The following is a 22,192-nucleotide window of genomic DNA, read 5'->3' as shown; positions in this document are numbered from 1 at the left end:
TACCTGCCACTTCCTCCCTCTTCCCTGGATGAAAACCATCACTTCCCCTCTCAACCGCACTGCACTTGATTCCCCCTCTCTTGGGACCCTATTGCTCCCACCTCCTAGGGCCAGAACAGGCCATTAAGAGATGCTGAGTACATTTATGGCCTGCCTGCTAATTACTCCTACTCCCCAGCACTCCTCACAGGATGGGGAATGGTTAACCATCTCATAATATTATCTATTCCACTCACAAACCCAAGTTAGGTGCTGTAATCCTTATTTCTCTGATAACAAACCTGAGGTTGAAAGGGGATGGGTCTTGCCCAGGGTTCAGTTCAGTTCAGTCACTCAGTTGTGTCCGACTCTCTGCGACCCCATGAATCGCAGCACACCAGGCCTCCCTGTCCATCACCAACTCCCGGAGTTCACTCAGACTCACGTCCATCAAGTCAGTGATGCCATCCAGCCATCTCATCCTCTGTCGTCCCCTTCTCCTCCTGCCCCCAATCCCTCCCAGCATCAGGGTCTTTTCCAATGAGTCAATGCTTCCCATGAGGTGGCCAAAGTACTGGAGTTTCAGCTTTAGCATCATTCCTTCCAAAGAAATCCCAGGGCTGATCTCCTTCAGAATGGACTGGTTGGATCTCCTTGCAGTCCAAGGGACTCTCAAGAGTCTTCTCCAACACCACAGTTCAAAAGCATCAATTTCACCTAAATTTACATCCACAGAATTTCTCCCTACTCCTCCCACCCCCAACACCCCATTTGTACTTATTGCTGTGATTAGCTTCTAGAGGGAAAAGAACTTGCTTTCCCATTCCAGATGTGGGTGTTCATAGTACTGGTCCTACCCTACCATCCTGTCCAATCATTCATGACACATATCCCAGAGCCAGTGACCCAGAATTTTCCTTATCAGAGGCTTGTCCCCTACTTCCCTGCTTGCAGACACTGACCATTCACTCCTCATGTTCCTTCTCTGGCCAGTCTGCCCTGTGTCTGCACATAGCCTCCCCCTTGTCTCCCACAGAACAGGGGAGAGGTGGTAAGTTGGAGCTGACTGGTCAGGGAGGAAGAAGTAACATGCCATTCTCTGGCCCATCTGAGCCACCATCTGGGAAGAGGACACAGAGCAACAGGGCTGCAGGGCCAGGCTGGGACACAATGTGAGGCTCCCAGTTGGGGACAAGAGTGGAGGAAGAGAAGGCTGAAACAGAATTCTTTCATTGATGAATTGACATTTATGGAGCTCCCTTCTGTGTCACAGTCAGGGCTGAAGTTACAAAGGAGGAACAGTGGCTGACTCGTGGAGCTCTCAGCCAATGTGACATCACAGCTGAGGTCAGAGGTCATCTTAGTCCCTGGGGGAAACTGAGACTCAGAGGGACGGTGAAGAGGTCTGCCATGGTCATTCAGCTAGTGATAGAGCTACAGTCTCCTTCCCCACTTTCTGGCCCCTCTGGCTGCCACTCTGGGGCTCAGAGGACTCAGAAACTCGAAGGTGCCAGAATAATTCAGGAGGTTGTGGCCTCGCCCTCCTCTTCACCTCAGGGAGGGAGGAGCTGGGACAGGCAGAATGAAGGATGGGAGAGCTTGTAGCAGCTGGGGGCTGCTTCTGTGCTGTCAGTCAAGGCAGAGGAAGAGAAACCTGCTAACTGGAGCTGTTCTTGTCCTGCCCATTGAGTGACAGGACCACAGAGGACAGAGACACCACACATCATTCTCTCCCATTTCTCAGGTGGGCAGAATGAAGGAAAGGGCCCACTACAGAGGAGTCAGTGCAGGAGAGCAAATCACCTATGCCAGAGTCTGGTCTCCTCTGCCAAGGAGCCAGCTGTGACCAAGGCCTGGCATGGGGTGGAGATGCAGGAGTCAGTCTCCAGAAGGCTCTGGAGATGTGTTCAACAGACACCTCCACGAAGCCTTCTGGGATCACAGCACCTCCCTCCATCCTCCCTAATGCCAGCACTGCCCTTTGGAGGAGCCCCTCCTCTGGGGAGGCACTCAGCAGATCTCCAAGTGTTGGTCTCTGGGGACGTTGTACTTGAGCTTATGGGCTTCGAAGAGGTTTTCCAGCTCCTTCATGTAGCGCTGATGCAGCCTGTCCACCTCCTCCTGGGACGGATGTGGTGTCTTCTGCACTTCGATGGGCTTCCCCACTGCAAGACACAGAGCTGAGTGGTGGCTCAGAGCCAGAACCCCTGAAGGCACAGGCACCCTCGGGGTTCCCACCACAATGGTCATCTGAGCAGGTAAGCACTCTTTCTCCTTCCCTTTCAATTCTATTTTGGGTCATAGATTCTAAGACGTTAGGGCAACTCCAAGATTCTGACATATTAACAATATCACCAGCTGGTGTTTTAATGCATTATCTCTTATGTCATCCTAACAATCCTAAGAAGATAGAACCTGCTATTATTCCTATTTGACAGCTGAGGCATTGAGACTCAGGGAGGTTGAGTAAATTGGTCAGGGTCACTTAGGAAGAATCAGTGACTGGTTGTAAGCCCTGAGGATGTGCTCTTAGCCTCATGGACATGTGGATCTGGGAGTCTCAGATGCCATGAGTGGAAGTGTCTGTATGTCTGGGAGGAGGTGGCCCACAGCCCAAGTGCCTTCTACCTCCTCTCCCTCCACGATGTCCTTCAGTGCCCCCTATTCTAGGGAGGACATGGGAGGATCTGTCAACCTCCTTCCTCAAGTTCTGCCTGGCTCAGAAAGCAGCTGTCCTGTCTTCCTCTCTTGAGAATGGTTCTGGAGGCATCAGTTGTGAATTATATTCAAGAAAATATTACCAGACAACCCAGGGAAAGTCATGGTGTAGAGGGTTGGCCAAGTCTGTACTCAGCTAAGAAATGACTGGGTGAGTGGAGATGAAAAGACCTCACTCTACAAGCTTTGCCATTGAAACCTCATTGGAATCCAAGATGAAAGCAAATGAGACAATCAAATAGCTGCAAAGATGGTGCTAAATCCATGCACTAAGGCCCATGCCCGTTACTTACAGGGAAATCCCTCAGGCTCTCCTTCACAGCCTGCTGATTGCTACTTTACACACAATACTATCAGACCTGGAATGCCCTTCCCTTGTATCCACTTCTCCAATAAGCCTTACAAGATCCTCCTGTCAGAATTAAACCCTCCTCTCTGGCATCATAAAAAATCAAATAGACCCTGATCAAACCTCAACTTTGTATCAAGGACAGGGTGATCTTTTGGAAGTGATTTACCTTCTCTGAGTCTACGTTTGCCTTTAGTAAAATGGTGATGATAATCACTGCCTACAAGGTTGTTGGGAAAACTAAGCTGCTGCATGTAAGCAGCCAGTGCAGTACCTGACACACAGCAGGTGCCCAGTAATCAGTAGTGGTGACCGTATTTTTTTTGTCTCGGTTAGATTTCCCATCCCAAGCTTTCTTTCATCAGGATTATCTGCCTGTGTGTCTGTTTCACACTCTGGAACGTGAACTCCATGAAATTCAATGATGTCTTCGGCTCATGTCTATTCCCCTTTGCAACACGAGCTTGAGCCCCTTACTGTGTAGCCCTTTCCTCTCCCAGCCCGAGTCTAGGCTCACCCACGGTGGTGATGGGCCGGCGGTAGGGCATAAGACCAAAGCTGTACTGGAAGACTCCACGACCATAGAAGAGTGGGATGGAGATTCTTACAGTCTTCTGAAGTCGGTGCTGGAACCAGCGCACCCAGGAGCCAGGGGAGTTCTCAACCTGCTTGAATATGTCATTCTCCCCAAAGGAGAAGATAGGTACCAGAGCTGCCCTAGAGGAGACAGGAGAGAGTGAGTGTGGAGGGGCAAGAAGGCGCAAGCTGGTCACCTAGCCTCCTGCAGGGACCTAGTGAGCAGGAACTGGAGCAGAGGACAAAGCCCTGGGGCAAAAGTAGGAGGCCTTGGCTGTTCTCCAGACCTGCCACAGCCTTGCTCTGTGATTTTAGGCAGGTCATGGCTCCTTTCTGGACCATGGGTTTCCAGTTACACCATGACAGGAGAAAGAATGCTTCCGAGAGCCCTTCCAGGTATAAAACATGCAAACTTTCTGGAAAAATTTCTTCTTCCCCAGTTAGCTTGTATTCTTCACAGATGCTTCAAGGTAAGAGAACAGCTCTAAGCTGTACCCCAAACAACATTCTCCCAAATGCCCTAGACTCAGATGTAATGCACGTTTTCAGTAATAAGACCCTTGACCCTATTCCCTTTAATCACCAAATCTCCCTTCTAGAATCTTCTCTGGCTATTTGGGAATGAGACAGTACATCGATCACCAACACAGAATCTTCACTGTCAATGGATTCATCTGTGCTGTCTTCCCACCAAAACACAATCCTTGCCAATCTCCAGTTGAACCCAGAGCCCTCTTCCCAATACCCATGCATCAGGGCAAGCCTGATGAAGCCCTTGCGGTTCCGCAGCACCAGCTTGTAGCCTCCAGGCCTGGCATCCAGTGCCTCCTGGACGCCCCCAACAATGATGGCCATGAGGTTGCCACCTCCTTCCCTGCTCAGAATGTGAGCAGCGCTCTCCTTGTCTACTGGGACCAGCCCTGGGGAGAGAGAAAGGTGGTTAGGTATGGAGTGAAGGGGCAGGGACCATGTGCAGAGATGTGGGCTGGGCTCCACTCCAATTCCCAACTGTGAATTCCCTGAGGACTGGGACTGAGCCCTTCAGGTCTTCCCAACCCCCAACTGAGTGGATCACGGAGCACAGAGCTGTGGGAAGTGCTTCCTTGAATCTAGCTTCCTTCTCCACTACTCATTCACTTGGAAGAAGTACAGAACTGTTGACAGCCCTCTGTAAAATCCCTCCTCCATGCCTGCAGCCCTCACCCAACTGGGTTACCCAGGGTTGGGAAAACTCACCCCCTGACATGACGTAATCCCTGAAGAAGGGAGTCCAGAACCACAAGTTCAGCATCATCAGATGTGGGCGGATGCCAGGGAACAGTGAGGAAAACCCGGTGCTCTCTGTGCACAGGTTAGTAAAAGCTCCGGTGGCCAGAACCCCGTGGGGGTGGAAGCCAGCGAGGTAGTTCCGAGAGGGGTCCAGATAGGCAGTCTTGACCAGCTGCAGGGACAGCAACCTGCTGAATCAGAACTGTACCTCATGCCCTCCCCCATTCTGCCAGCACCAGTGTGATCTTGGGTGACTTGCTCCCCCTCTCTGAGCCTCCAGTTCTTAGGAGGATGGAGATATGCATGTGAATGCACCCAGGGAGATCCTGTTGCCATCCAAGTCTCAGACTTGCTGTGAGCTTCAGACAAATTGTCTCCCTCTCCAGCTTTCAATGTATTAAATGTGGACATTTGACCCTGCCCTGCCTACATTCTGCTGAGAGTCTCAGGTCTGTGAGTTCCCTGGAATTACCAAGACTACAGGACAGGATAATCATAATTGTCATAGTTCATATGCCATCAAGGGCCACACACAAGGCTGCCACTCAAACAGCCCTGTTCTAACAAAATTCCCTATGAGAAAACTCAGCACTTAGGACCTGGGAGTGAGAATTCGCTCGTTGAAAACTCGTTGAAAGAGTTTGCAAACCTGGAGTTTGGCCTTAGTCCTGTTTACCCCTCCGTACAATTCAAGTGTCTCCCTGATGGCTCTCTGTTCCCTCTATGTCAGACCTTCATTACCATCTGTCCATCTCTTCCCCTGGCTATTGGCAGCTCTTCCCAGGTCTGGTTGGTCCTGCAGCACAGAGGGTACACCAGAAACCACCAGACATTGTAGAAGGAGTGGGAGAGGAGAGCTGTTCATCACCAGCAGCTTTCAGGCAAAGTGGGGTGAGGACAGAGGGGGCAGAACTGAGTTAACAGATGTTGCTCCTGGACTTCCCTGGTGGTCCAGTGGTTAAGAACCTGCTTGCCAATGCAGGGGACATGTGTTCGATTCCTGGTCCGGGAAGATTCCACATGCTGTGATGCAACTAAGCCTGTGTGCCACAACTACTGAGCTCACAAGCCACACCCACGGAAGCCCGCGTGCCTAGAGCCCATGCTGCACAACAAGAGAGAAACCCAATGAGAAAGCCACTGCAATGAGAAACTCACGCACCGCAATGAAGAGTGATCCCCACTATCCGCAACTAGAGAAAGCCCACACACAGCAACAAAGACTCAGCACAGCCAAAAATAAAATAATTTTAAAAACAAAATGCTGCTCCCACCAGTTACTGGACAGGCTTCAATGTGCAAAGATAACTGCCAGTGATTCTGTGTGTGACCAACCCCTTCCCCACTCTGCCAGGAAATGCTGGGCCCACCCTTTACAGAGCCCTGGGCTCTGGGAGGCACAGCCTTTAGAGTCAGAGGCCCTGAGGCCCCTGACCCAAGCCCTAAGCCCCTGGCAGGAAGCTCCCTGGCAAGACTACCCAGGCCTTGTAATTTGCGCTTCCAGGTGCGGGCAGTCCATTCCACTCAGGTTCAGCTTTGGCACCGTGAAAGATCATCTAGTTAACAAGCTGAAATTTTCAGCATTGGCCCTGAGGATTCTTGTTACCTTCAGGCCCCAGAGGCCTGGCCACCCATCTCAGAACAGGGACCCAAGAGATAGCATTGGAGGTGGACCCAAGGGACAGCATTGGAAGTCTGAGCCTGTCTGCCCTACCACAGCTGAACAGTCCCAGTTTGTCCTGTCCTTGACCTGGACTTGATCTCTGCAAACTCCCTCCCCCACTCTGCCCTCTGGTTACACTTGACCGTTTGCAGAAAGTCTGAGGGGACCTTAGGTGAAGTCACCATTGCTTCACAGATAAAGGCAAATTTCTTTCATTCATGCAGTGGGAATTTATTGAATGTGAAATTAAGGACAAGCAGAGATATGTCTGGTTATTCTGACCTGGAAAGGTGTTTCCTTAGGAACCCATCTCAGTATGTTTCTTTAAAAACATACCTGACTCCCTATACTGAAGTACTTTATGAATTCTCTTTCTCAGCTAGTGGGAAAATAATTTTGTTATAACCCCCTTAAAGGCAATGAAGCAATATCTATCACTATTAAAATGGAAAAATGTAACTGACCTTTTAAGCCAGCAATTCCACTGCCAAGGAATTTAGCTACAGAATTTCTCACACTTGTGCAAAACAGCATCTGAACAAGATTATTAACTGAAGTTTGTTTGTTTTTTTCCCTTTGGTAATACCAAAACTTGGCATCCAGTCAAATGTCCATCAACAGAGCCTGTTTAGACAAATTATGAAATACTTTCTTGTGGGTCACTGTGTAGCCATAGGGACATGCAATGCAACTCTTCCTGTCCTGATAAGGGAAGATGGCCACGATCGCTCATCAGGTGGAAAAGCAAAGGGCAAGACCATGTATGCAGAATGTCACCAGCTGGGACAGGGGGAACAGCAGATGGAGACAGGTCCTCCTGGGGGAATATGCCTGATTCTCCACCACTAGCTCTTCAGGAAGCCCAAATGTTGCACTTAGAAAGATCCAACGCTCAGAAATATAATAGTTTCCCAACTTTGCTTGAAATTCCCCCAATAGACCCTAGCTCATAGAATCAGTAAGAGGTGACGGCAGCTCAGAAACAGAGGCTCATTTGACACAGAGTACAGAGGCTCATGAATGGGTGGGAGCTCCCGTCGAGGGTGGACTCCTTACCTGGGACCCCCTACTTCCTAGCCATCGTAAGATCCCTTCCAGCCCTGTGCTGTAGAAGTGTGTGGAAGAATTGGAGGGTCTCCTGAGAAGTGCAGGGGTCCAGAATCTGGGGCCATAGCCTCACCCCTGCAGGCTCCCAGGCCTGGACAAGCAAGTCAAAGTGCTCATCATCCCGCCCTCTGCTGGCCACTAGGTGGTATTGCCCACCTTCTGTAGGCAGCAATGCCAAAGGCCTGATGCAGGCAAGAGTCCTGAGCACTGCGCAGGTAGAATTTCTGCAAGTGTCCAGTGTCCCACCACTCTCAGTAGTGTCAGGGTTTAGAAATCCTCTCTGGGGGAGAAGCAGAATAGTGGATAAGACAGGCACAGAATCATTTTCTGCAACTGGCAGAAACTCCAGGTGCAAAGGAGGCCCTTTGGAGGCCCCAGGATGGCAGGAAGACAGCCCACTGGAGAGCTTTCAGTTGAAGACTTCATTTCTGTGGACTAGCCTGCCCTGGTCTCCCTTACATGTGCATGCTAAGTCGCTTCCGTCGTGTCTGACTGTTTGCGACCCCGTGGACTGGAGCCCACCAAGCTCCTCCGTACCTGGGATTCTTCAGGCAAAAATACTGAAGTGAGCTGCCATGCCCTCCTACAGGGATCTTTCCAACTCAAGGATTGAACCCATGTCTTTTGCATTTCCTGCATTGGCAGTCGGGTTCTTTACCACTAGCGCCACCTGGGAAGCCCACTGGTCTCCCTTATCTTATCCCTAAAAGCTCTCCAACTTCATCCCCAGGGTACCTTCTGCTTTAGCCACACTAATGCTCAGAAACCATGCCTTGGTCAGCTTCTGGGCCTGCACTTGCGCTGTTCCCTTCGCAGGCCACCTTTCCTTCCCTGCTGGACTTGGGATTCAGCTCACAGTGTGGAGTGAGACCACAGGGACAGGATCCACAAAAAGAGCCAGAAAGCTCTACTTGAGGCCAGAAACTGCTTATGGCTTTTCCTTGGCTTGGTGGCTGATGTCACAACACTTTCCCATGGAAACTCTGGCTTTTCTGGCACAGAAGAGTAATCCCTGGTCTGGGAAGAAGACAGAGAGAGATGGGAATTCATAATCTCGAAGTTGAGAGATTCTGGGGTGAGGATGAGGGACTCTGCTTGCAGCAGGCCCATGGCTCCTCTAAGGCCCCAGCAAACCCTTCTAGCTTCTGCTGACAAGGTCCCGGGAGGGCACCTTGCAGAGGAAGCAGATATGGGGTCTGGGAAGACCACCCCCCAACCTGGTCCCTTCAGGTCTGCTCAGCACTGTCCACTCACTCTCCTGTTTCCAGAGGAGGCCCACCTGTCCCTGCTGGCACCTCTCTGTGTCCCTATAGCCTTCCCCATTCTATCTGGTCAATAAATCATCCTCGCCCAGTTGCTTACATCTAAGACTTTAGTCTGTCTGGGATTCAGGAAAGGAGTCAAAGGTCAGTTCACTCAAATCAAGGATCCTGTTCCACTCAGGTCTGAACTTTGGGTCCAGGGTCAAGTGTCCAAATGGCCATCAGGTGCCCTGAGTCAGAAAGTCAGAGATTCAAAATAACTCAGGTGTCAGGGATTGGTGTGATCACTGGATACATTTGTAAATGTATCCAGGATACATTCAGAATGCAACAAGTCCTTGTCCAAGTATGCATAATGTACCAGAGTGAGAGGCAGGTTAGAGAACCTAGAACAAGTTTCTTGTCCTCTCCCCAGTCCCTCTAAACTGACAATGGACAAACTTTAAACCAGTAGAAGAACTTTGTATGTGATCTTGATCACATCCTGTCCCTTTCTAGGGGTGAGTCTCCTCATCTTATGAAGTGTGGGGCTAGATGATCTTTTAGAACCTTAAGTTTATTACCTGTACCCCTAAGCATGGCTGCTGAGGGCTTTACATCTGTAAGATACCTAATGTATGCCACAATATATGGCTCACAGAGCTCCTTCAAATTCTGTTCATTCATCCATCTTCACAGTGGCCCTACATCCTGGCCAGACAGAAGCTGACTCCTCCCCGGGCCACAGAGTGGTGGAAGCCCAGCTCCTGCCTCCCAGCCCAGTATTTTGTCCACTGCACAGAGGACCACACTTCCCATGGACATGTCGGGCACTACAGTCCTGACCACACCCCAGCCACCCCATTACTCACCGAGATGGGGAAATAGTCCTTCATGTACCTCCATATGATGCAGCGCCTGAAGGCCTCAATGCGCCTGCCCCCCTGCCATGGCTTGGATAGATCCAGGTACCACCAGACTGCATATAGGACACTGAAGATCCAGAATCTTGTGAACAGGAGGCCTATGAAGACAGCAATGCAGATCTGGGCTGGGAAGGGAAGCATGAAGATGAGTGGTCAGAGGAATGAAGGAACAAGCTCTCCTCCTACAACTAACAGCACTGTCCTGTCCAGCCCTCACTGAGGAGGAAGGCATGAGACTCTCTTGACTTCAAGGAGGAAAGAATGCAGCCTGTCCAGTGCCACACTGGGAGCCTGGATTTGAAGCCAGGTAAAATCCTATGGATGGAGGAGCCTGGAAGGCTGCAGTCCATGGGGTCGCTGAGGGTCGGATACAACTGAGCATCTTCACTTTCACTTTTCACTTGCATGCATTGGAGCACGAAATGGCAACCCACTCCAGTGTTCTTGCCTGGAGAATCCCAGGGATGGGGAAGCCTGGTGGGCTGCCGTCTGTGGGGTCACACAGAGTTAGACACAACTGAAGTGACTTAGCAGCAGTTAGCAGACCCAACTCCACACTGTTTTTCCCACTGTACCAGGCTGCTTATTCGTTCCAGTTTTGCCCCTCCACCCCCATCTTTGTCCAGTTAAGTAGTCTGTATTCACTGGGTGCTCAATAAATGCCTGGGAGAGAAGTGACTAGATTAACACTTTCTAGTGTACACCCTTCAGGGCCCCAAAGAAAAAAGAGACATGCTTTCTGCCCAGCCCTCTCTCTGCCCATCTGTCTATTTATAAATCCTGCAAGATCCCCCTTCTAATTAAAGTCCTTCCATGACTTTCTCATAACTTTAAAAACAGCCCATGTAGCTCAGCCTGGCATTCAGATTCTGCATAGCTGGCTGATCCCCATCTTGCTCCAGCCTCATTCACCCATATGGACCCTATACTCTGGCCACATGAAATTGTTCAGTGTATTTACATGAGAGATGGAGTTCCTTCAGTCTCTTAGCTTTTGATCATGCTGTTTCCTCTGAGCACCGTGTGCTTTGCTGCTGAAGGAGAGAGGAAGGAAGGGGCCAACCCATGGCTGGCCCATGGGTCAGGGATGCAGCATGGCTATAACCTGGTCAAGTGAGGAAATACCTTCTTACCTACAATTCCCAGTTCCTTGCTGCAGGCTAACCCTGGCTTCATCTCAGGATCGGGAGGTCTGAGGGGCTGACCCTAACCTGATGCCAATGGAGCATCATTCTCAGAGAATATTTCTCCTGCCCCATCCCATTCCTTCCACTCAAAACCATGCACTCACACTGTTAAAATGTCAGCCTCCAGTTGTACTGAATGTGAAAGTAGAGTAGACTGGGTCTGTCATTCCTGGCCGGCTTCCAGGAAGAGGAGACTTTTGACCCAATCTGAATAGTAGTAAAATTCATAAACCAGAGAAAATAGGTTGGAGCTCACAGAACATTGAACACCTATAATGTGCCAGACATTGGTGGTTCAGTCGTGAACAACAGACAAATTCCTGCCTTCATGGAGCTGACTTTCCACAGTATTGTGTTTAGGGTGCTTTGTTTTGTTTTTTAAATTTATGATGGTAAAATATATATAACTTATACTTTGCATCTGAACCACTTTTAAGTGTACAGTTCATTCACATTGACCATCATGATTATCCATTTTCAGAACTCTTTTCATTTTCCCCAAACTGAACCTCTGTACTCATTAAACAAAAACTCCCATATCTCCCTTCCCTGCTGCTGCTGCTGCTGCTGCTAAGTCGCTTCAGTCGTGTCCGACTCTGTGCGACCCCATAGATGGCAACCTACCAGGATCCTCCGTCCCTGGGATTCTCCAGGCAAGAACACTGGAGTGGGTTGCCATTTCCTTCTCCAATGCATGAAAATGAAAAATGAAAATAAAGTCACTCAGTCGTATCCGACTCTTCGAGACCCCATGGACTGCAGTCCACCAGGCTCCTCCGTCCATGGGATTTACCAGGACTCTCTACCTTAGGGCAAAATCAAAAGTCTACATGGGTTGCTCCCACTTTCAGAAAACCACCTCTAGGGACTTCCAGTCTACATGGGTTGCTCCCTAGAGGTGTTTTCTGAAAGTGGGAGCAACCCATGTAGACCTTTGATTTTGCCCCAAGGTAGAGAGTCCTAATTGACGTTCTTTATAATTTTCTTTCACATTAAATATTTGCACTTAAAAAAAAACAACTTAAAAATCTAAGTCAACCACCAAGCCATTCTTGTCTCCAGGCATCTGCCTCTTCCCTCCAGATCTGCAAGCATCCTTCCATCCTCCATACATGAGCATCTACCAGCGTGGACATGTTCTTTTTCATGAAAATGGTGGCATTTTATTCCTACTTTTCTACAACTTTCCCATTCAAGATTTTTATTAAAAAATATTTAAGGCAAACAAAAAAGTGATCAACCCACAATGAGTGTAGAAGCAACCTAAAGGGCCATCGGTCCACTAATGGATGAAAGGATGGAAAATGTTGCAAATAACACAATGGAATATTATTCAGTCATCAAAAGGAAGGGATTTCTGGAACCAACAAGGATGAATCTTGAGGACGTTGTGCGAAGTGAGATAGAGCCAGTCACACATATCCACACAAATCCTTTCTGATTCCTCTTTTGTGAGGTTTGTAGACCAATCGAATTCATAGAGATAGAAAAGGGAATGCTGATTGGCAGGGGCTAGGGGAGGGAGATATGGGAGTTTTTGTTTAATGAGCACAGAGGTTCAGTTTGGGGAAAATGAAAAGAGTTCTGAAAATGGATAATCATGATGGTCAGTGTGAATGAACTGTACACTTAAAAGTGGTTCAGATGCAAAGTATAAGTTATACATATTTTACCACCACACCTTCCAATGCAGGGGGAGTGTGAGTTCAATCTCTGGTCAGGGAGCTAAGATTCCACATGCCTCGGGCTAAAAATCCAAAAAACTTAAAACAGAAGCAATATTGTAACAAATTCAATAAAGACTTTAAATGGTCCATATTAAAAAAAAATAAAACAAAACTTAAGAAAACTGCTTATAGAGAATAAAACTGAGTTGTTAACTGTGGCTCCCTGGAGGGAATTCCCTGGCAGTCCAGTGGTTAGGACTCTGTGCTTTTACTGCTGCTTTCATATAAGCCTTGCTGCTAGGGGCAAAAAAAAAAAAAAAAAAAAAAAAAAATATATATATATATATATATATATATATATATATATAGTGGCTCCCTAGAGGATAGGATTTGGGGAAGTCTTTCACTTGTGGGATACACATTCTGTTTGGATGTGTTACAACAGCAAGGGCTGGTTTTTGCAACTAACGTAGCATATTAAAATTAGGAAAAACCCACTCAAGAGGCCCTTGCACTTAGAAGGAACTCCCCACCATCCTCATCACCCTTAACTCCTGTCAGCCGGCAAAACCAAACTTGGGGATCTTTTCTGTCCCTAAGGAAGGGAAACCTCTACCCTACCCTCATAACATAAATAAAAATGTAAAACCCCACTTTACAGAGGCCCAGAGAGGGTATGCAAATTGGCTGAGCTCACGCAGCAAGTTAGTCAGATGGGACAAGACATTCATCAACAAATGTTCATGGACACCAACTCTTCTAGGAGCTGGAGATTCAGCTGAGAACAAGACAAACTGTTTGAAGGGAGCTTACCTTCCTGTGTGAGTGTGTGAGCTACAGAGGAGAGGAAAAGAAACAGGAAACAAGTAACCAACTGGAAAGTATTTGTTTCTGGGCCCTGAGTCCTTGGTGACAAGTCCTTGTTAAACTTTCTGGCTACTTCTTTGCCCCTCCCCCAAATGCCTGCTCTGTGTCCAGTGTGAACCAGCTGTTCACTGTAGGCCAGCATTTACTGGCCCACTGGAAGCCCTTACTTTTCCTGCCAGGCTATAAATCCTGCCTGTGGACCCATCTCTTGAGTATCTTTGGAAGGAGTCCCTTCTCTCCACCCACTGGAAGCCTCCCTAGATCTAGGTAAGTAATCTTTATTTTAAGAGCCAGATTGTAAATATTTTGTATTTTTTGTGACTCTATGGGGCCACTTGGAGGATATTACATAGGCCTGTAATCATTTAAATTATGTAAGAATTTAAAATGTAAAAATTATTCTTGGGCTGTACAAGTGCAAAAAAACAGGGGGCTGGATTTGACCCTTGCCACATAAACTGGGGACCCCTGATATAGCTTGGCATCAGGCACTCAGCTTCCCCCTATATATACTCCCTGCCATCAGTCTATCCCCCCTACTCCAGACACAGCAGACCCATAGGCTTCAAGCACTGGGACCTGTACTGCACAGACTGAACCATGTTCTTCCCGTTCCTAAACATTCCTGGGGCTCCCCTTTTTCCCCAGGATAAGGGACAAGGTACAAGCTCCTGCTCCCGGCACCAGCTGGCCCAGATCTCTCTTCTCAACTGTCCTCGCTCTAGCTCCATGCCAAGGGCTACTCGACCTCCCTATGCTCTTCCTGATGTTCCCAGGTCCTGGGCTGAGCTGGGGGTTGATGAGGGCAGACAGACACACTGGAGCTGGCAAAGCTCCACCAAGGCCAGGTGAGCAAGTCGTCCCTCATCCCCCCACCCCCACCCCTGCCCTGTGATCCTCAGGCATCAGCCTACCTGCTTCTGGGCCCCCAGGACCCTTCGTCCAGGAGCCAAGGGACTTGTCCCCTGCCCTGGGGTACCCCTCCTCTCCCTGCTCCACACCCCCTCCTACATCTCAGCCCTCTCTCAACCCTCTGCCTCCTTCCCTTTCATCCTTTGGCAGCACAGGAGCCCAGACCTACAGCCTTGCACATCTAAGGCACTCAGCTTCCCTGCTCATCTGTGTAATGGGGGTAACTAGGTACCTGGAGAATCCCAGGGACGGGGGAGCCTGGTGGGCTGCCGTCTATGGGTCACACAGAGTCGGACACGACTGAAGCGACTTAGCGTAGCAGTAGCAGGGACATTTAAAATGTCCCAACAACCTTTAGAGCAGAGACACAAGTCAGTCATCAAGGATGCCAGCGGTAGGGAACTGGATTTCTTGCTTTCCTGGGGATAAATGCTTTAGGTGCAAAATTTTGGGGAGGTTCTAAGGGAGAACATGGGGTATATACATGGTACCTACGTGCGTGTGTGTGTGAATGCATGTTTGTGTGTGAGTGTGTGAAATGGCTAGTGACCATTTCAGAGCCTGTACAGATTATGTCCATATTTTAACCCCAGTCTAGTAGGGTCTGTCCACAGGCTGAACACTAGCCCTGGGGGGAGCCATTCGTAACTAATACGGTGCCAGCAGATGAGATGAAGAATCCCATGGTCTCTTGCCCCCCCAGCACAGCCCGTCTTACCCAGGACCGCAAAGGAGAAAATCCACTGCAGAACCACAAAGGTCTGCAATCTGCGCTCCCACGGCACAGACAAGGGTGCGAACTTCACCATGCTGTCTCCTCAGTTGATTCCACAGGTTTCTCTGAGCTCTGCTGTGGTCTGAGGCACCTACTGGTTTTGTTGCTGCCGGAGGTTGAGTAAGCATTAGTCTGGGAGGAGGGTGCCCCACCCACCCCGGCCCAGCCTAATGCCTCCCTGCCCTCACCCTGGCAGGAATCTGTTTCCTAGGAGAAACCTTTGAACCCACCTGCCCTGGAGTCAGCTAAAGAAAGGAGGAACGGAAGGACATTTGCCTCCTCAGGCGATACCTTATCTGCCAGATACCTTTCTCTTTTTGCTTGAATCTGGCCCAACACTTGACAGTCAAGCACTAAGTACAGGGCAGTTCTGTCCTCCTCACATCTACCCAGTAACTTGGCTGCAGTAGCTGTCTCCCCTCTTCTGCCATGTCCGCTGTTTCCCTCCACAAATACACAGTAACAGCTCCTGTGCTGTGGAAGTGCCCCTGACAAGTTCACCAGTGGCCTCCACGCTGCTGAATCCAGTGGTCAATTCTCAGCTCTCATCTTCACCTCTCAGCAGCCTCAGACACAGCTGGTCCCTCCCTCCTCCTTGAAACCACTTGGCCTGTGGACACCACACTCTCCTGGTTTCCCTCCTGCCCCTCTGGCTGCCCCTGGGTCTCCACGGTGGCTCTTATTCCTCACCAGGCTAAGTGTTTGAGGGCCCTCCTGCCCTCTCTGTGCCTGGACCCTCCCTCCTCTCTCCCGCAGAGACCTCATCCAGGCTCACGGCCTTGGAGTCTGTCTACAGGACAAGCACTTCCAAACTGCATCTTCAGCCTGACCTCCCCTTGTGCTCCAGACTTGACTATGTAAGTAGGTTCTTGACATCCTCCCTAGTAGTATGCTCAGTCTCCTTCACAGCCTGTCTAAGACTGAACTTGATCTTCCCTCTCCTGCCCAGGACAGCTTTTCCTCTGCTCTTTGACATCTCCGGAAAGGGGACTCCAGTGACCTGGTTACACAGGCCAAAACCTTAGCGTCACTCTAGACTCTTTCTGTCCCTCTCCATTCACCTCTCATAGTTGGTTCTCCTAAATCTCTTCCTTTAAATGTGCACTTTGAACTGAAATATATCAAACATACAGGAAAAGGCACAAGTCCTAAGTGTAGGAGTGATACATTGTCCCAGAGTGAACACACTGATGTGATCTCCATTCTGATGGACAAGTAGGACCTGACCAGCACCTATGCTCTTGCCTGTCACTCCTTTCTTCCCCAAACCTCATACCAGCCTCGTCTGCTCTGAAATTTACAAGTGAGTCTCACACAAAATATTCTTTTGAGACTAGTTCTTTGGCTCAAGATTGTATTTCAAGAATCATCCAAATTGTGTATATTTGTAGTGGTTTTTTCTCATTGCTTACATAAGACTTCACTGGGTGAATATACCACAGTTCATCTGCTGGGGGACATGCAGGGTACTGCCTGAGTCTGGCTATTATGAACTGTACTGCTGTGGGCATTCTTTTCTGTTTTTTCCAATTTTTTTCTTTGAGAAAAGATTGACATACATCATTGTTCAAGTTTAAGGTATACAGCATGATGGTTTGATTTAGATACATTATGAATGATTACAATAGATTTAGTTAACATCCGTTGTCTCACATAGTACAATAAAAAGAAAGAAGGACAAAAATCTCCTTTTGATGAGAATTCTGATCTACAGTCTTCACAGCTCTTTTATGTATCACACAGCAGGTCAGGTGTTCTGTACCTGGCTTGTAGTGCACATTAATATACATTTGTGTTGAGTATGTGCCTGGAAATAGAACAGCTGGGTCTTTTTGTATAAAGTCACATATTTCCCAAAGTGATTGTACAAATTTATACCCACAAGCTTCACAAGCAATTCCAGTTGCTTCACATCTTTCTCAACATTTAATCCTTTGTAGTGAGGACGTGGGGACACTTTGTTGTGCTCACAGTGGCTTCCTCTGTGCCTAATGTGGTTGTCTAATGAGGCTGAGCACATTTTAAAATATTCATTGGCCATTTGAATATCATTTTATCCCAGGTTCACCCATGAGACTTCTGTTGATTTAAATATCTCTTGTACGGGAAAGCTACACCCACAGCCAGCCTCTTTGATCATCTCTGATACCAGGGTCCTCACTGGTCTCTGTCTCTGTGTCCTTTCTCCCTCTCAACAGCCAGAGGGACTGCTGAGTCAAAGGGTATGTGACTGCACAAGCTGGGGAGGAGTAGTGCCAGGCTTGTCCCAAAACAGCAGCACCAGTTTACACCCTCACCAGGAATGTATCTGAGATCAGTTGGATGCTGGCCTCATGGTGTGGTCAGACTTATTATTGTTTGCTAGTGTTGGGCTGTTTGCCAGCTAAGGTTGGGATCTTGCATTTCCTGAATACGCATGTTGCACATGGCTTTAATCATAGTAATTTCCTTTTCTTTGAAAAGCTCATTCTTAATTTTCATCCATTCCTCTGCAGTGTTTTTTTGTGCTTTTTTTTTTAATGGTAGAAACTAAATAAATGGAACAATTTATTCCATCTTCATGATTACAGGCATTACAGGGCAGGGTGAGTAAACAAAGGAAATAAAGCTAACTCTTTTCTCCTCATCCCCTCATTCAACCAGATGCAGCATTTGGGCATTTTTATTATATACAGGTTGACTTAATTCATTGACTTAAAAACTGGCAGCAGCAAATCTTTGTAATTTAGGATCTTCCTCCATAGTCTCTCCAAGGATTTGAATTCTTGAACTACACCATGAGCTCTGAAATGGTGTTCACCACAGCATTCACGAAGCTTTCACATCTTAATATGAGATCTGACAACCCTTGTAAGGTTGTCGTTGTTGTTCGGTTGCTAAGTCTCATCCAGCTCTTAGCAAACCCATGGACTGCAGCACATTGGGCTTCCCTGTCCTTCACAATCTCCTGGAGTTTGCTCAAATTTGTGTCCATTGAGTGGTGATGCTATTGAACTGTCTCATCCTCTGACACCTCTTTTCCTCTTGCCTTCAATCTTTCCTAGCATCAAGGTCTTTTCCAATGAGTCACTGTTTCCACATTTTCTATATCTACCATGAAGTGATGGGACCATGAAGTGACGGGACCATGAAGTGATTTGCCATGAAGTCATAGTAAAAAGATGGCAAAGTAACAGGATGTGTGCTCATCGTCTCCTGTGTGTCAATTACAAATTGGCACCTGCCAAGAGCATTTGCTAGCTACTGAACAACAACAAAAGCATTTGCCATCTGTGTCTGCAGAGATTGAACCCTATGCTGCTGCAGCCGCTGACCTTCAACATCCACTGAGGGGAGTTCAGGGTGGCGAGTGAGGCACTCTCTGCTCTAGGGAAACGGATGGAGTAGATCTTTAGATCGTTGGATATTTTCGGGAACTGATTTCATGATCCCAATCCTTGCATCTCTTCATATTTAGAAAATCACTCAATCCCTTCATGGTGACATTGGCTCCTCGTGACTAGCAGAAAACCTTTTGTAAAGTAAGCATTGGACTGCATTGAACTCCCCCTTCATCAAGATCCTATGTATTGATCTTCTCCCCCAGGCCTCTCTGAAGCAGTCTCTCAAAGCTATCTGAAATGCTGTCCCCCAGACTGTAGTCCTCATTTTGCTCCAAGTAAAACTTAACTTACAACTCTCACATTGTGCATCCTTTTAGTGAACATGTGAAAACACCCAGAAAGCAACTAGTTGCTGAACAACCACTGACAGGAGGTTGGAACCCACCAAAATAAGATACCCCACATCCCAGGACCAAGGAGAAGCTGCAATGAGACAGTAGGAGGGGCACAATCACGTCAAAATCAAATCCCATACCCACCGAGCGGGCAACCCATAAAGTGGAGAACAACAATACCAAAAAAGTTCTTGCACTATTGCAAAAGTTCTAAGCCCCCATCAGACTTTCCAATCTGGCGATCCCTCAAAGAGACTGGGAATCCCCAGGAAATCTGACTTTGAAGGACAGTGGGATTTGATTGCAGAACTTCCTCAGGACTGGGGGAAACAGAGACTCTTGAAGGGTACCAACAAAACCTTGTGCGTTCCAGGGGAAAGGAGCAGTGACCCCACAAGAGACTGAGTGAGACCTGCCTGTGAGTGTTAGAGGATGTCCTATGGAGGCATGGGTCAGCAGTGCCTGCTGCAGGGATGGGGCACTGGCAACGGCAGTCCTGGGAAGCACATGTTGGCATAAGTCCTTCTAAAGATCACCTTTAGCCCTACTATAGAGCCTGTAGACTCCAGGACTGGGCAAGCCTCAGGCCAAAAAACTAACAGGGAGGAAGCACAGCCCCACCCAATATCAGCAGAAAATTGAATTAAAGATTTACTGAGCATGGGCCCTGCCCATCAGAGCAAGACCCAGTTTCCCCCCACAGCTAGTCCTTCCCACACAAGCCTCTTATCCTCATCAACCAGAGGGTAGACAGAAGAAGCAAGAACTACAATTCCACAGCCTCCAGAAAGAAAACCACAATCACAGAGAGCTAATCAAAATGAACACATGGATTACAGCCTTGTGTAACTCAATGAAGCCAGGAGCCATACCACGCAGAGCCACCGAAGACATATGGTTCGTGGTGGAGAGTTCTGACCAAACGTGGTCCACTGGAAAAGGGAATGGCAAATCACTTTGGTATTCTTGCCTTGAGAACCCCATGAACAGTATGAAAAGACAAAAAGATTTGACACCGGAAGATGAGCCCCCACCCCACTCCAGGTCAATAGGTTTCCAATATGTTACTGGGGAAGAGTGGAGAAATAGCTCCAGAAAGAATAAAAGAGGCTGGGTCAAAGTGGACACGATGCTCAGTTGTGGATACGTCTGGAGGTGACAGTAAAGTCCGATGCTGTAAAGAATAATACATAGGAACCTGGAATGTTAGGTCATGGTAAATTGGACATGGTCAAGCAGAAGATGCAAGAGTAAACTCTGACATTTTAGGAATCAGTGAACTAAAATGGATGGGAATGGGCAAATTTTATTCAGATTGCAACCACAATCTCAAATAATCCCATTATTCAGAACACTGAGTTCCTGCTGAGATTACAAAACCAGAAATCTCAAAGCAACGAGTGATGGCTCATCATCTTTTACAATTGAGAAAAAAAATATTAAGGAGGAAAGGAAACTCCTCCCTCTTAAATGCATCAAATCAATGCTATCTTCAGTTTTAATTGACATGCTCCAGAGTACTCAATTTCCTGATTTGAGGAGTCCACCTTCAAGGTGACTTTCAAGGTCGAGAAGAGCTTTCAGGCTTCTCTTTGCCATGGCGCATGAACTCTCCAGTCCTTCAACAGGAATCTCCTTCTCCTTTATGCTTTCTGAACACACTGCTGGTAGTGATTGAAGAGGTCAGGGCACAGGTCTCCGGAGCCATCCCCCTTGAGGAGCTTCTCAGCAAAGCCGCAACTGAAGCACTGTACTTGGGCTTCACGTCAGTGCAAGCCTCCCCTACACTGTTCATGGCATCAGCTGTTTCTTGTGTTTTTTACCTAAATTTGAAAGTTTTAATACACTCATGATACTAACCTTTGTTGGTTACACATGTTGTGAATCTCTTCTCCCAATTTTTAGCTTGTGTTTTAAGGTGTCACTGGATGAACAAACATTTTACATTTTAATATATTCCTATTTATCAGCCCTTTATTAAATAGTCATTGCTTGGTCTGATTCAGAAAATTTTTCTTACTTATATTTACCATTAAGAATTAAAAAAAAAAAAAGAATTTAAAGCTTATTTTTCATAGGTAAGCCCTTTCTGGATGCTTATGTAGTACGAGTATGAGTTAGGTTCCAATTGAATCTTTAACATATGAGTACCATGCTGGGCAGTCCCTTTTGTTGAACACCTCTCTCTTCCCCAATGATGTAACGTGCCACCTCTGTCATACAACAGATTTCTATACATATGTGGCCTGTGTCAGGACTCTTATTCACTTTTACTGGTCTATTTCTGCTGCTGCCAAACAATCTTAACTATTTATTTAGTTCTTATATCTGGGAGGGCAAGCCTGCTTGCTCTTCTATCTTAAAAGTGTCCAGGCTATAACTCACTCCTACTCTTCCATATACATTTTTAAATTATCTCAACAATTTTCAAAAATTCTCCCTTGGATGTTTGAATTCATAAAATGTTGAATCAGTTCATTTTGAGGAAACACATATGTGAATAAAAATGAAAGGAAAAATTAATTAATTAATTCACAAGTCATGATATCTGGGTTTCCCAGATGGCTCAGTGGGTAAAGAATCTGCCTGCCAACACAGGAGACTTGGGTTTGACCCCTGGCTCAGGAAGATCCCCCAGAGGAGGTAATGGCAATCCATTCCAGTATTCTTGCCTAGAAAATCCCATGGACAGAGGGGCCTTGTGGGCCACAGTCCATGGCGTCACAAAGAGTCAGACACAACTTAGGGGACACACATCACAATATCTAGCAAAAGAACAACAAAGAAACCACAGGGAGAAAATAATAATGATAAAGGTAGAAATGAATGAGAGGTTTGGGAAAAAAACAGCTCTAACGAATAAATTAAATTTTTAGTTTTCTAAAAAAAGGATGAAAGAAAACATACTACTAGCTAATGTAATCAAGAATAAAAGGGACAAATCACAGATACACAAAGTAAGAAAGAAAGGACAGTGGAGATATAATTGAAACAGGAGAAATTTTAAAAATCAAAAAAAGGAGTTCCCTAGTGTCCTAGTGCTTAGGATTCAATGCTGTCACTGCCGTGACCCAAGTTCAATCCCTGGTCAGGGAACTGAGATCTCACAAGCTGTGTCGAGTGCCAAAAAATAAATAAAGAAAATCAATAAAAATCAAAAGAAACTACTTTGCAAACTTTAATGCAAAAACATTTGCATGTTTAGATACAATTGATGTTTCCTAAGGAAATACAATTT

The 22,192-nt window shown here is 47.3% G+C and overlaps 1 protein-coding gene and 1 pseudogene across 2 annotated transcripts; both read right to left on the bottom strand.

Moving 5' to 3' along the window:
- Positions 1-1,203: 1,203 nt before the first annotated feature.
- LOC129629221 (2-acylglycerol O-acyltransferase 2-like) lies at positions 1,204-15,366 on the bottom strand. 2 transcript variants are annotated; one of them, XM_055549113.1, is made up of 6 exons: positions 15,180-15,366; positions 9,775-9,953; positions 4,859-5,063; positions 4,368-4,542; positions 3,655-3,763; positions 1,204-2,144 (listed from the first exon to the last, which is right to left on the bottom strand). In XM_055549113.1, exons 1-6 carry the CDS (start codon positions 15,268-15,270, stop codon positions 2,067-2,069), a joined length of 837 nt encoding a protein of 278 aa, XP_055405088.1. In that variant the 5' UTR covers positions 15,271-15,366; the 3' UTR covers positions 1,204-2,066. The 2 variants fall into 2 exon arrangements, with proteins under 2 accessions (XP_055405088.1, XP_055405087.1); XM_055549112.1 differs by having other exon boundaries at positions 3,564-3,763; positions 15,180-15,361.
- Positions 15,367-20,022: 4,656 nt separating this feature from the next.
- LOC129628289 (TP53-regulated inhibitor of apoptosis 1-like) lies at positions 20,023-20,931 on the bottom strand (annotated as a pseudogene).
- Positions 20,932-22,192: the final 1,261 nt, after the last annotated feature.

This window comes from Bubalus kerabau, chromosome 15 (assembly GCF_029407905.1).
Source record: "Bubalus kerabau isolate K-KA32 ecotype Philippines breed swamp buffalo chromosome 15, PCC_UOA_SB_1v2, whole genome shotgun sequence".
Lineage (NCBI taxonomy): Eukaryota > Metazoa > Chordata > Mammalia > Artiodactyla > Bovidae > Bubalus > Bubalus kerabau.
The sequence above is the reverse complement of the archived record's forward strand: the minus strand, read 5'-3'. Positions and strand labels throughout refer to the sequence as shown.